The following is a 14,691-nucleotide window of genomic DNA, read 5'->3' on the forward strand; positions in this document are numbered from 1 at the left end:
ATATACAAATACATCTACATACGTTGAATGTGTATTCAGCGTTCAGAAGCGGTTCGGTGTACCGATTCTAATTGAAAATTCAAAACATGTTTTACTCATTCTGCCGTTTGATCTATTTTCGAAGCGTCGTCAATATGTATCTACTTACCATAAATTTTTCTAGGTCGTCGCATGGCGCGCAATGATTTACTAAATTTTTTTGGTCTTTATTGTTTTTAATGCAGTTGCTGATTGATAATTATTGAGTTTTTTAACATACATATTATTTTTTAAATGTTTGTATAATTAGCTTCTGTTGGCTGACAATGGCGGCCTCGGTGTCATGTTTGATTGTAGCTGTGAATACTGTTGCTGTTGTAAATTCCATTTTACGCATATTTGCATTTCTTGTTTATTTGTTAATGAAAACATGCACACGAGGTAAAGCTTATAAGTTTTCCTCACAAGGAACTAAATAATTCAGAGTTCATTCTGCACAACTTTGTCCACAAGTAGGGAGAGATTGATGTTTCAACTGAGGAAAGTTGCGATGAGCTGCAAACTGTATTTCAATCCTCATATTAAAGCGAAGCTAGTCAAAAGAATTTAGTAACTCTTATTTGATATAATCCCTTTTTACAACATAAACTACACCGATATTGATATGGGTCATGAAAGTGCGTTATTGGCTGCTTTCCAATGCTTTAGAGACCATTTCGGAATCATTTTGAAACTGGAGATTTTTTCGAAATAACTAGTCAACTATTTCGGAAGTAGTATTAGAGAATAGATGTAAAATACTTTTGGGACCATTAAGACATATTTTTAGGCCATTTTGAGATTCCGTGCAGGACCCATTTAAATAATAATTTTGGTTTTTTATTTGATAAATTCTCTTGCAAGAAACTGTAGTACGTAAAAATTATGCATCCCTTTATTTTTTTTTTAATTTTGTAAAGTGTTTATTATTAATTCCACCCGGTAATGTCAATACCCATCGAATTAGTTGGGCTAAGAATATACCTGCGGAAGGTCGTACCAGTCGCGAGAAGCGATTGAAATTTGAAACACTTACCCGCGTTTTGATCTGGAATAGAAAGTCATCACTTTAAACCCCCTGCCAATGAAAAAACGGTATTTCTGAGGATGAATTTTGCAAATTTTTTGAGGAATATGATCTGAGGGTTTGTATCCGGATTGTCCAGATGCTTGCAGGATATGGTAGAGGAGAAGACCGCGCTGATTGATGCCCTCGTGAAGGTAAAGGCTGGCATCAGCGATAATGAGGCCAGACAGAACGACAACAGTGTCCTGCATCATCCACCAGAGGTAAGCGCTATTCGAATTTTAAAGGAGCAACTCAATTTGAGCCAGGGCAAGGCTTTCTCTCGACCCGTCATACCTGTTTAAAAGTATGGTTGGAAAATTATGGTCGGTTGTTGTTGTTGTTGTACCTGTTTAAAAGTATGGTTGAAAAATTATGGTCGGTTGTTGTTGTTGTTGTAGCAGTGCTTCGCCCCATCCAATAGGTGCGACCGATCAGAAATTGTCATCAATATCCTCTGACGGGAGTCCAAGGAAACTTGCTGTTTCAACAGGGGTGGACCATAATGAGAGGGGTGTTAGAGGCGTTGGTTCCACATTACAATTAAAGAGATGGTTGGTGTCATGTGGGGACACATTGCAAGCGGGGCATACGTTTTGTATGTCGGGGTTAATTTTGGATGGGTAAGAGTTTAACCTGTTACAGTATCCAGATCGAAGTTGAGCTAGAGTGACTCGTGTTTCCCTGGGGAGTGTGCGTTCCTCTTCCGCAAGTTTTGGGTACTGTTCTTTCAGTACTGGATTCACCGGGCAATAACCGGCATAAAGGTCCGACGCCTATTTGTGGAGTTCACTGAGGACCTGTTTGTTTTTTTTGGCTTCATGCGGCTGAGTTCTCAGGTGCCGTATTTCCTCATAATGCTTACGGAGATGACCCATTAAGCCCCTGGGCGGTGTGGGCTCATCAATCAGATGCCTGTTGGGATGCCCAGGTTTATGGGTATTCAACAGGAACTGTTTGGTTAGCATCTCATTTCTCTCCCTGATGGGGAGTATTCTCACCTCATTATGTAGATGGTGTTCTGAGGATATAAGAAGACAAGCCGTGGCGATTCTGCGAGCTGTATTTTGGCAGGGCTGCAGCTTCTTCCAGTGAGTAGTTTTTAGGCTTGGCGACCATATAGGGGGCGCGTACCATGCAATCGGCTGAACAATTGCTTTGTAAGTAGTAATGAGCGTTTTTTATCTTTTCCACAAGTACTGCCAGCAAGGGATTTGAGGATTTTATTACGGCTCTGGATTTTCGGTACAATTGCGGCTGCATACTCACCAAAATGTAGATCTTGATCAAACGTCACACCCAAGATTGACAGTCGGTAGCGTAGTGCCATCGACGTGGATGTTCATAATGGTCGACATTTGGGACGTCCATGTTGTAGCTAAGGTCGCGGAGGATTTAGTCGGTGATAATGCCAGGTTTCGAGAGGCGAATAAACTGAAGAGATCAGGGAGGTATCCGTTTATTCTGTTGCAAAGCTCATCAATCTGTGGCCCGGGCCTGTGGCCATTATTGTGCAGTCATCGGCGTAAGAAACGATAGTAACTCCTTCTGGTGGCGAAGGTAGCTTTGATATGTGGAAGTTAAACAAAAGTGGGGATAGGACACCACCCTGTGGCACCCCTTGTTTAATTCTTCTTGGTTTTGATGTTTCGTTTCTGAATTGCACCGATGCCTGCCGACCACCCAGATAATTTGCGGTCCACCTTTTAAGACATGGGGGAAGGTTAGACCCTTCCAGGTCATGCAGTATCGTGCCATGGTTGACCGCATCAAAAGCTTTTGATAGGTTTAGCGCAACGAGTACTGTTCTATGGTCGGTTCGTGATGGTCGTCATCATTAATTACTTTCGCTTAGCCGCTTACGTGAAGCTCATAGAGCTAATCATTTAACCTTGAAAAAACAGCAACAATACCAAGTTCTTTGAAAAGCCCCTTAATTACTTTCGCTTAGCCGCTTACGTGAAGCTCATAGAGCTAATAATTTAACCTTGAGAAAACAGCAACAATACCAAGTTTCTTTGAAAACCTCCTTACCAACAAGCATAATTTTAACACATAATTACATACGAAGTATGCAGTGTGTAAAAGAATAAAATATGCAAAGAAGGCAATTGGGAAAAACTGTACAACAACTAAGGCATGACGTGGCTGAATACGTTTGTAACACTTTAACCATCGTAGGAGTGCGAGTTCAAATCCCACTCCCGGGAGAAAAGGCTTTGAAGAGATTTACAAGGTATAATCGAAACAGCTGTCGCCTTGTCCGTCCTGATGTCACGTTGTTTAAATGTTTCCCAAATTATTGAATAAACTTGAATGCACCCATTGGAGACAGGGACAGGTCCATAAATCTTTCAAGAGCTTTCCTCTCGAACACCCCGAGAGTATTTTTTTTTCGACTGTGTCCTTAATTTCGAGCGATACATCTGCGCAGATATGATGGAAAACTTATAAAACATGATTTTTCTTTGTCGAGAGAGGACATCACCGAATGTGCCCATTCTTTCTTTGATGACTGCAAGTACTTCGTCTTGGCCTCGTTCACAGAAAACCCCATTTTTTTCGCCTTTTCATCCAATCAAGAAAAGACAGAACTTACGACACTTAAGAGATTTATCAGCCGGCCCTCGTTGTCATGCATTGCTTAGCTGCGTGTAATCAAATTATTTTATATTGCATTAATCAAATATCAATAAGGTAGTTGGACGGTTTAGTTCTTGTCGTTGAGGCGTGCGCGATTGTGCGTAAAATTGCGACAATCAGACGAGAATTTATAGCTCAGCCGGTAGCACGCACACAAAAGCTTTGCGCTCATTTTCTTTTCGCACAAAAACGAAAAAAGTACAAAGTGTGAAATGTAAAAAGTTGTATTTCCTTTTAGTGATTAACCAAAGATTAGATATCAGCGATATCGCCAAAAATTTGATAAATTTCGTCTACCCGAGCGATCAAAAGTCCAACATTTATGAGTAAATTGTGATTGTTAAGATTAAATGCGAATGAATTTATTTTTGTTATTGTTGTTTGTACATACATAAATAAATTTTAAATATGAGACATTTTCACTTTAAACATTCCATACAATTGAATAGAATTGGAAATACAATTGAGTTATAGTGAATGTACTAAGTAAATACTGACAAACGTACATACATATGTGGGAATACATATTTATATGGACATGACATACAAATGTTTATATGCGCTATACACTTGGAGCCCCCAGTATAATTTAGTCTTCGAAACAGTACGGATACGAGTGACGGAAGTGTAGTGTTGTGGCGTTCTAGTTTAACAACAACAAAAATTTCGCCATATTACTTAGTAAAAAACAGATGTTAAGATTTTTTTTTAATTTTAGCGTTTTTTATTGTATGTATGTTAATTAGTTTGAAAAAAATTTGTGAAAAATGCCAGTAAAAGTACAAACACCCACAAAAGAGCAGATTGAGGAGCTACGAAATTTATTTAATAAAAAATATGAACAAAGCCCACCGAAAGGTAAGCAATAAAACAGTTATACCATATGAACTACAACCCTTTTGTTTGGAAGGGGGGTGCTGTTGATTTATAAGCATGTTACATAGCTTTTGTAAATAAACAGCAACAATAGTTTACATGTAGATATACACAATGTAAAATGGTGCACAGTGAAACTTTTCTATGTAAAATGTGTTCAAAAGTAGCGAGGATCCACTTACGATGCTATGAAATGTAAGCGCAACTGTAACCACTGCACTGTAGCGTAATTGGGGAACAATGGACGTGGTAGATTTTATATGAGCGAAATCAGACAGGAAATCAAGGCAAGGCATGAAAAAGCAAGGGAAGTCAATGAACAAAAGAAAGAAATAGAAGGAAAAGTATAAGAAAGTAAAGGTTTTGTTATAGATGTAATATCGATGAGGTATAGACGAGAGATCGATTTGTTATGAATTTTATAGATAGCAAAGGTTATTGGCGAGTTAAAAAAATAAATTATCTATTTACTTTCGAGAAGTTATCGATTTTTAAGTGAAAAGTTGTCGATATGTTATCAAGAATGTGTCGATTTTTTATCGACTTGCTAACGGAGTGTTGCGAATTTGATATGGAAGAATTGTCGTTTTGTTATCGCAGAGTTATCGTATTTTTATCTTAAAAACATCGATTTGCATTCGAAAAGTGATCAATTTATTATCGATTAACTATCTCAAAACTAACTAATCGATTTTTGTATCCATATGTTATCGAATGGTTATTTATTCGTTATCGTAAAGTTGTTGTTTTGTTATCGCAGTGTTACCAATTTGTTATCGGCGCGTTGTGTACTTGTTATTGCAAAGTTATCGATTTGCCTTAAGAAATGTTGTCGATTTGTTATGTTAAATTTATCGGTTTTTTATAGAAAAGTTATCGATGTTTTTTTGGGAATGTTATCGGCGAGCTATCGACCTATTAACTTCGGCTTATATGTTTAGTAAGAAAGAGACTCCCATTAAACTTCAACATAAATTCTGTTAAGATCGCGGGTTCGAATCGAGCTCAAGGCCTAACAATAATTTTTTATCATTATTATTGTTATGATAAAAGATGCACCAAACGCATCCAAGGACCCTCGTATCTGAAAGTTTTCGTAAGCGTCTACTTTCTTCTTCACGTAGCAATAACACTCCAATACATCGCGCCTTACTGCGCCCGCACGCAGTCAGAGCCTATAGTCACAGAGACGGTGCGTTTTGATTAAACTGCTTTCAGCTCTCGGTTCTGTGAGGAGTTTCTCGATGTTATTCGAGTGCACTGAAAGAAAAAGACTGGTAAAATCAACCGAAATGCGGGTCAATTCAACCGAAATTTCTGTTAATTTTTATCCATCGAGGTGTTGAATCAACTGCGCACAAATCGTTGATTCGTAATTGACCGTTTTAGTAGTCAAATGAACAAAAAAAGTTGTTGCGACAGCTTTGTACGAAAGTACCTATGTTGCCATATAAATAAATAAATTTAAGGCGCCATAACATCCGAAGAGATCTAAGGCCGAGCTTCTCTTCCAATTTGCGTCGTGCTCCTCTTGATTTTCCCTACAAATTGGCCGGACGGGACCTACATGTTTTATGCCGACTCCGAACGGCATCTGCGAGGCAGATGAGTTTTCAGTGAGAGCTTTTCATGGCAGAAATACACTCGGAGCGCTTGCCAAACACTGCCCAGGGGCGACTCCGCTTAGAAAAATTCTAATTAAAAACCTTATTTCTAAAATTTTGATGTTGCTTTACCGGGGTGCGAACCCAGGCCATACGGTGTGGCAGGCGGAGCACGCTACCATCACACCACGGTGGTACTTACTAACCGAACGTCAATTGGGCTTACATCTACGGATGCAAATTTTGAGGAGCAACATCGATACATCGATGTTTCGATGTATCGACAAAATAAACATTAATGATAAAAAACATCGGAAGAAAAACATCGATACACCGATGTTTTCCGAAGTTTTTACTGATAAGTAATATATTTTTATTTATATTTTCTTTTTTATATATTGTTTTATTCAATTCCACCGTGGTGTGATGGTAGCGTGCTCCGCTAACCACACCGTATGCCCCGGGTTCAACCCCCGGGCAAAACAATATCAAAATTTTAGAAATAAGGTTTTTCAATTAGAAGAAAATTTTTCTAAGCGGGGTCGCCCCTCGGCAGTGTCTGGCAAGCGCTCCGAGTGTATTTCTGCCATGAAAAGCTCTCAGTGAAAACTCATCTGCCTTGCAGATGCCGTTCGGAGTCGGCATAAAACATGTAGGTCCCGTCCGGCCAATTTGTAGGGAAAATCAAGAGGAGCACGACGCAAATTGGAAGAGAAGCTCGGCCTTAGATCTCTTCGGAGGTTATCGCGCCTTACATTTTATTTATTTTATTCAATTCCGTCTGAGACCAAACAATTACTTATATACATCCATATAAGATGTTTGTTAAGAAATTCATTCAAATAAGACAACACGTCAATATATATACATGTATAACATAAATTATAATAAGAAAACAGAAAAACCTGAGTTTAGTCCATTTTGAACATCCACGTCGATGGCACTACGCTGCCGACTATCCCACACCCCAAAATCTCGGATGTGACGTGTGATCAGGATCTACATTTTGGTGAGCATGCAGCCACAATTGTACCGAAACTCCAGAGCCGTAATAAAATCCTCAAATCTCTTGCTGGCAGTACTTGGGGAAAATACAAAGAAACGCTCATTACCACTTACAAAACAATTGGCCAGCCGATTGCGTGCTACGAGTATCCTAAGCCTAAAAACTACTCACTGTAAGAAGCTACAGACCTGCCAAAATACTGCTCTCATAACCGCCACGGGCTGTCTTCTTATGTCCCCAGAACACCATCTACATAATGAGGCGAGAATACACCCCATCAGGGAGAGAAATGAGATGCTAACCAAACAGTTACTGTTGAATACCCAGAAATCTGGGCATCCCAACAGACATCTGATTGATGAGCCAACACCGCCCAGGGGCTTAGGGAGTCATCTCCGTAAAGGAAATACGGCACCTGAGAACCCAGCTGTATGAAGCAAAAAAACACAAGCAGGCCCCCAGTGAACTCCACAAACAGGCGTCGGGCCTTTATGCCAGGAATTGCCCGGTGAATCCAGTACTCAAAGAACAGTACCCAAAACTTGCAGAAGAGGAACGCACACTCCCCGGGGAAACGCAAGTCACTCTAGCTCAACTTCCATCTGGATACTGTAACAGGTTAATCTCTTACCTATCCAGAATCAACCCCGACATGCAAAATGTGTGCCCCGCTTACAATGTGTCCCCACACGACACCAACGATCTCTTTAATTGTAATGTGGAACCAACGTCTCTAACACCCTTCACATTATGTTCCACCCTTGTTGAAACAGCAAGTTCCTTGTACTCCCGTTATAGGATATTGATGACAATTTGTGCTCGACCGCACCTGTTGGATGGGGCGAAGCACTGCTACAACAACAACATCAAGCAAAAGGCCAAAAATTCACTTAACATTTTTCATACTTGTACTCAATGTCCATAAAAACATACATTACGAATTAATTAATTAGAATGTACATACAATTCGATAAATAATTCATTGAAAACAGGCAGCATGGTTATTCATATACATATGGGCAAATCCCAAAAACTTTTACTTTTTTGGATACTCGGGTTTTACACACGGGCAAAAAACTTAAGACCAGAATAAAGTACAAGGGCATTAAGTTTGACCTTTTGACTATCCGATCTGATGATTTTAAAAATCAAGAAAGTTGATAGTAAGTTTTTGCAGAACTTCGAAATGTAAAAAACGTCGATTTTTACACTTTCTCAAGCGATACCCTTGATTTTTATTTTTTTTTCGATAAAATTTTGAGGCATCACGGAAACGCTATGGAATTTAAACTGAGTGTTGTTTTGAGACGGAGATTCTAAAAGTATGAGCAAAATTAATGTGCTCCTCCAATACTCAAAAGGATCATCAATCAAAGTAGCGATACTTTTTTTTCATTTTCGATATTGACAGTTTTTTGCTTATAACTTTTTGAGGTAACTGAGAATTGAAATTTGGATTATGCACGATAATAGCCTATCAGGGACTAAAAATACCTGGGGCCTCAAATTCGATGTGCCCCTTTCTATTTTGAAGGTAGAGGCAGAAAGGGGAAGCACTTGGTTGCGTAAATTTTTTTTTCAGGTGCCTGTTTTTTCGTGGGCACAGCTACAATTTTACTTTTATCGCTTCATACCCGTTTGTTAATTTTTCCTCTACACCACAGTAGTATACCATCAATTCCTCATCTTGGAATATACACGCAAGGAAAGTTATTGATATTTGTACATGGGGCAAATATACGAAATTTGCGCCAAATATCAGCAATCGTCAAAAAGTGCAGAAACATTTTTTATTTTTGTAACCAGGTTTTATTTAAAAGTAAATGAAAAGAAACACAAATTTGGTACAAATATTAAAAAAAAAAAATTGTCTACACTTTTTAACGATTGCCAATTTTTAGCGAAAATTTCGTATATTTGACCCAGGTACAAACATCAATAACTTTCCTTGCGCGAATATTCCAAGATGAGACAATTGATGGTATAATACTGTGGTGTAGAGAGCGTGAGTCGTTCGAGTGGCTTGAGCTGTAAGAAGCCTTTGTCATCAAACACTGAAAATGGTTTGTTATCAAGCACACTAAAGTTAACTATTGCTTCGGATATTTTTTGATACCGCTCCCCATCTTTGCAAGTAATGCTTTTCATTCTTTGAAACATGGAACTTACGGTGGGTTGCACAAGCTCTATATCTATACCATTTTCAGATAGAAGACTTACTGCACTCAGAGATGTAGATGCCGTAGAACCGCTTGGCTCCTGTGCTTCGCATTCACAGTCCTGATTTTCGACGGCGAAATCACGAATTTTTGTTTGCTTTGCAGTGCGCAGCGAATCTTCTTCCGACTCCTGGGTCAATTCATGTCCGTGGATTTTATCTAATTGACAATGTAAATTTTATGTATTGGCGGAAGTCCTTAGAGTTTTGCTGTACAATAGACACTTAGCGGAGTTGGCACTTAATTTTTAAAAATAGCGCCACACTTTACTTTTGTTCGGCATATTGATTTCGGCAAGAAGCTGGTGGAAGAAGTTATTAAAAATGTGCAATTTCCTTTTAATTTAATATTAATAATTACAAATTAGAATGATAGCAGTGCAAGCAACTTCCTTTTAAAAGTGATCAAAAAGCAGCCCATTATTAAATAAAGCAATGTTGGTCAAGATAGCTGAAAATAAAAACTATTACGCTGTTATCAAAGGTAATCAATGGCGATGTAAAAATTAAGTATTATTCACATAATAACATTATTCCAAAAAGCCCGGGATACTACTTCACGATCTACATGTTTACCTCACGCCTTTGCACTGGCCATACTGCACCTTCGATTAAGATGTTCACCTATTTATTTAGTACAAAATATTCGTTAAAAGTCACATCATAATTTAAAACAATTATTATTAATAACTTACCCCTTTTACATCAGTTTGCAGCAACTTAACAAAAGAAAAAGAATGGCGGCAATAAATGCTACTTTTGATATGTGTTCGAAACATCGTCAAAGTTGACATTGATGTATCGGCAATTTTTCGATAATGAGTAATTTAGAAACATCGATGTTAAACATCAGATTTTCATCCGTTTTAAAAACATCTATGTTTTAAAAACATCGATGTATCGTTTGCATTCCTACTTACATCAAATATGCTGGCACACATTAAACATTATACACTTTATTATTTTGTTTTATTAAACGCACTTTCACCAAATTTTATATTTTATAATTTATATAATTTATAGTTTTGAACTTCGCTTTGCAAATAGAAATGAAAATAGTAGTCACAAAACTGATTCTCAATTCTTTCAGTTGCAGCTCAGCTCATTCTCAATTTCTTCTCTCGCATGTAGTTGCCACACTTGATTGTTTCGAACAAAATTTGTAGTATAAACGTTTGACATAACATTTTAAATAGAGCACTTTTACACCACTGGAGTAACTTTACATGTAATTCGGCAAGTTTAATTTTCGTAACACTTTAAGTTGAAACGCTTCGAAAACAACTCAAACTTTTATGTTGTCGGAAACATCAACATTAAAAAGGGATGTTTTTTATTATCTTAATAAATTCGTTCGCGTGAGTGAAAATTCGAAAAAAACTTGAAAAAAATGTTACTAACTTTGGAAAAATCCTGTTCGTTCAAACAAAACTTTTGCAACAAGAGGGCGCAATTTTGCATTTCGGTTGGAGAAGTTCCCGGTATCTCATAATTTTTTGCACAGTAAATTCAAAAAAGGGTTTTTCGTTTTGTATTGATAACTGAAAAACAAGTTTTTTGTTGTTTCCCCATTTTGTATGTTTTTTCGATTTGGTGGTTTTCTTATTTTGGTATTTTTTTAAACATGTGGCACCATCGTCATAAGTACAAAGTAGAGAGCGCAGTGAGCGTAAAATTCTCTTTGAAATTTGCTCATGTATTGATTGTTGATCGCTGTTGAAATGACCAGTGAGATCACTTGTGTTAACAGAAAAATCAATTAGATTGACCAGGAATCTGTCAATTTTACTTTGTTAACTTAAGAGCGACAATTTTTCTTCTGTTGAAATGACTAAACTAATTTGTTCGTTTGACAAAGAACACGGTCGAATTAACCGTAATTCGATCAATTTCACCGAATCTCCTTTAAGTCAAGAACAACAGAACCGATTTGTTGATTTTACTAGCACCATTTCTTTCAGTGTGGATATTACTACCAACGCAACATGCGCATATCCATAACACTGAAGCTATGCCTACCGTCAATCACGTCGTGTTCAATTGGGTTTCGTGTTCTTCGATCAGGAAACAGCTAGGTAGCTTGATGTATGTTTTTAGGGTAGAAAAACACACTAACGTTTATACAACGACAAACTTACTTACTTACTTAATTGGCGCTTAACCGTCTAAACGGTTATGGCCGTCCAACAAGGCGCGCCAGTCGCTCCTTCGCTCCGCCAACCGGCGCCAATTGGTCACACCAAGGGGGTTTAAATCGTTTTCCACCTGGTCCTTCCAACGGAGTTGGGGCCGCCCTCTACCTCTGCTTCCATAGGCGGGATCCGATAGAAACACTTTCTTGGCCGGAGCATCATCTCTCATTCGCATAACATGGCCTAGCCAGCGCAGCCGCTGCGTTTTAATTCGCTGGACTATGTTGATGTCTGCGTATAGCTGTACAGCTCATCATTAAATCTTCTTCGGTACTCGCCATCGCCAACGCGTAGAGGTCCATAAATCTTTCGAAGAACTTTTCTCTCGAACAATCCCAAAGCCGCTTCATCTGCTGTTGTCATGGTCCATGCTTCTGCCCCATATAGCAGGACGGGTACGATAAGTGACTTGTAGAGTATGATTTTCGTTCGCCGAGAGAGGACTTTATTTACTTTTCAATTGCCTACCTAGTCCAAAGTAGCATTTATTGGCAAGATTTATTCTTCTTTGGATTTCAATGCTGATGTTGTTGCTAGTGTTGATGCTGGTTCCCAAATAAACGAAGTCTTTTACTATTTCGAAATTATGGCTGCCAACAGTAGCGTGGTTGCCAAGGCGCGTATGCGCTGACTCTTTGCTCGATGACAGCAGGTACTTCGTTTTGTCCTCATTCACCATCAAACCCATCTTTACCGCTTCTTTTTCCAGTTTGGAGTAAGCAGAATTAACGGGACGGGTGTTAAGGCCGATGATATCAATGTCATCAGCATATGCCAGTAATTACAACGACGAACACAAAGTAAAACACTTGGCTTCACTTTTGTTTGAATAATTTTATCGCTTTTCCTTGCTAATTTCGTTATGTTATCAAACTAAGTAGTTGTTGAATTGTGTCATTTCAGCTTCTTACGTCATTACCCAACCCCAATAAGATTTTTAGCGCCAGCTTCTCCTCCATTTTGCGTAGAGCTACTTTCAAATTTTTCCTGCACTTTGGTGACCTATAATTTCACTGAGAATGTTTTCATGGCAGACTGGAAGACTTTCCAGAGCCACTCGCAAGGGCGACTCCGTTTTAAAGTTTTTTGTTTTTTTTTTAGAAATTCATAACATTCTAATTTGGGTTTGTTTACAAAAACAATAACTTTAAGGTCAGCAAAAATATTCAATAAACAATGACTAAAGCAAGTGCAAATTTATCAATTTTAATAACAATTTTAAATATATATATATACGAAAGCCGATATAACCGGGGAAACCAGTTATTAGCAAGATCTTCCTTGTGATTAATTGTGATATATAAAAATTTAAATTACAAATAATTGTTTATAAATGCATCATAAGATAAAAAAACAAACATTTGTTGTTTTAATATATGTAAATGATAATGTCCACTAAATCGTGTAAACAATTTATTCAGCCTCCACACATACATATATGTATGTACATTAGGGTGTTCTTTATTAATCAAGTTAAAGATTTTCGGCACTCTGTAAAAAAGCAGTTAATTTGCAATTTCATGTTTATCTTCTTAGTTTTCTATATCTATTATTCGATTTTTACTTTTGCACTTTGGTAAATACTAAAATCTATTTTACCTAATCTATCTATTCTTACTGAGTGAATACCTTTTAAACAATGTATCGTTCATTGAATTCAATGCTCAAATAGTTAAGTTATAAAGGAAAAACTTATTTCGCTGTTCTTACAGGGTACTGAAAAACAAATTTGTTTAAGTTTTTGGAATATCCACGAAGCCAATTTTTGAACCCGGGGGCTTATTTTCAACTCGTTTTAGTGATATGCTCTACTGTACATAGAAAAATCTCCATCTGATTGACACCTTTTAACCTTTATAATCAATATGAAAACTTATATGTGGTTTTTTAACCTTGGTATTATTTACCGTTGGGAGGGGTGAGACTGGAAAAATCGTTTATTTCATCAACAAGATCTAAGATCGAACCCAATGAACGCATACATACACTATATATTAGGGTGGATCAATACGTCCGTCATAATACTTTGAATACCTCTTTATAATGATAACTGCCTCTGTACTTTCTTACAAGCAGAAAACTTTTTTTAAGCTTATTTTATATTAGTTGCAAAAGCTAACTAAAATTTTGCTTCACCTCTCATATGAAATTTATTCTTATATAAAATCCAAGTTCAAGCTCATTAATTCCAACTACATGCATGTACTTACATATGTATTTTTGTGTAAGTCGTATCACCTTTAACAATGCATCTACATTAGGTTAGGTTAATTTTTATAGGGCGATATTTTTCACTACCGTTTCCATTTGATCGAACTCTGAGTAAAATTCTAAAAAAAAAAGATCACTTAAGGAAAGCTCTAGAGACTTTTGAGTGGCTGCACAATTTTGTTTTTCAAATTGGGTGTGTTCGAACTACACTCGAAAAAACTTCTAAAAATTCTTGAAAACCAAGAAAAAATGAGATTAATTTTGCGCTATAGAAAGGCTTCCCTTAATCTAGATTTTTCTTAAGAGTGGAGAAAATTGTATGTCATAGCCGTGGATTTCTAGTCGAGGTCGGCAACTTTACAGTCGAGTATTCTTATTCAAATATAGTAAGAAATATTCAGTCAAGTACTCTTGATTGGAAATAAATTAGGAAAAATTGTTCCTCAAATTAATGAAAACTTGTATACATACAATAATAACAAATACTTACTCATTAAATTGAAATGTTCCTCAATTTAAAGAAATGTTTTAGGAAATGTTTTTCCTCATTATAGGTAAGTATTTTTTCTGATTTTTAAAAGTCTAATATGCAGATCCTTTTTTTATTCTAAAGATTGGATAGCGGCCTCCACACTCAAAAAACTGTTTTGTAGATGCACATCCACCGAGTTATATGTATTTTGACTTTCATAATTTGAATATACGGTCGGTTTAGCTCATACAAACAAATATCCAATTTTTTTTTATTAGGTTTTAGCAATTTATTCGAAATTTCGGTAGTTATTTACACTAAAGGGATCTCAGATTCGGATACAGTACGTCGAAACAATACCACATAGATGTCTGTCTATAGAAAT

General features: G+C 37.2%; 1 protein-coding gene across 2 annotated transcripts in view; it reads left to right on the forward strand.

The window, feature by feature from the left end:
• Positions 1-3,817: 3,817 nt before the first annotated feature.
• Positions 3,818-14,691, forward strand: part of LOC137253366 (motile sperm domain-containing protein 2-like) — a 67,720-nt gene continuing 56,846 nt past the window's right edge. Inside the window, exon 1 of one of the 2 annotated variants that reach the window (XM_067790141.1) lies at positions 3,818-4,331. In XM_067790141.1, coding sequence (XP_067646242.1) covers position 4,331 — 1 coding nt within the window. In that variant the 5' untranslated portion in view covers positions 3,818-4,330. The other variant, XM_067790140.1, reaches the window with a different exon arrangement.

This window comes from Eurosta solidaginis, chromosome 5 (assembly GCF_040869045.1).
Source record: "Eurosta solidaginis isolate ZX-2024a chromosome 5, ASM4086904v1, whole genome shotgun sequence".
NCBI classification, from domain to species: Eukaryota; Metazoa; Arthropoda; class Insecta; order Diptera; family Tephritidae; genus Eurosta; species Eurosta solidaginis.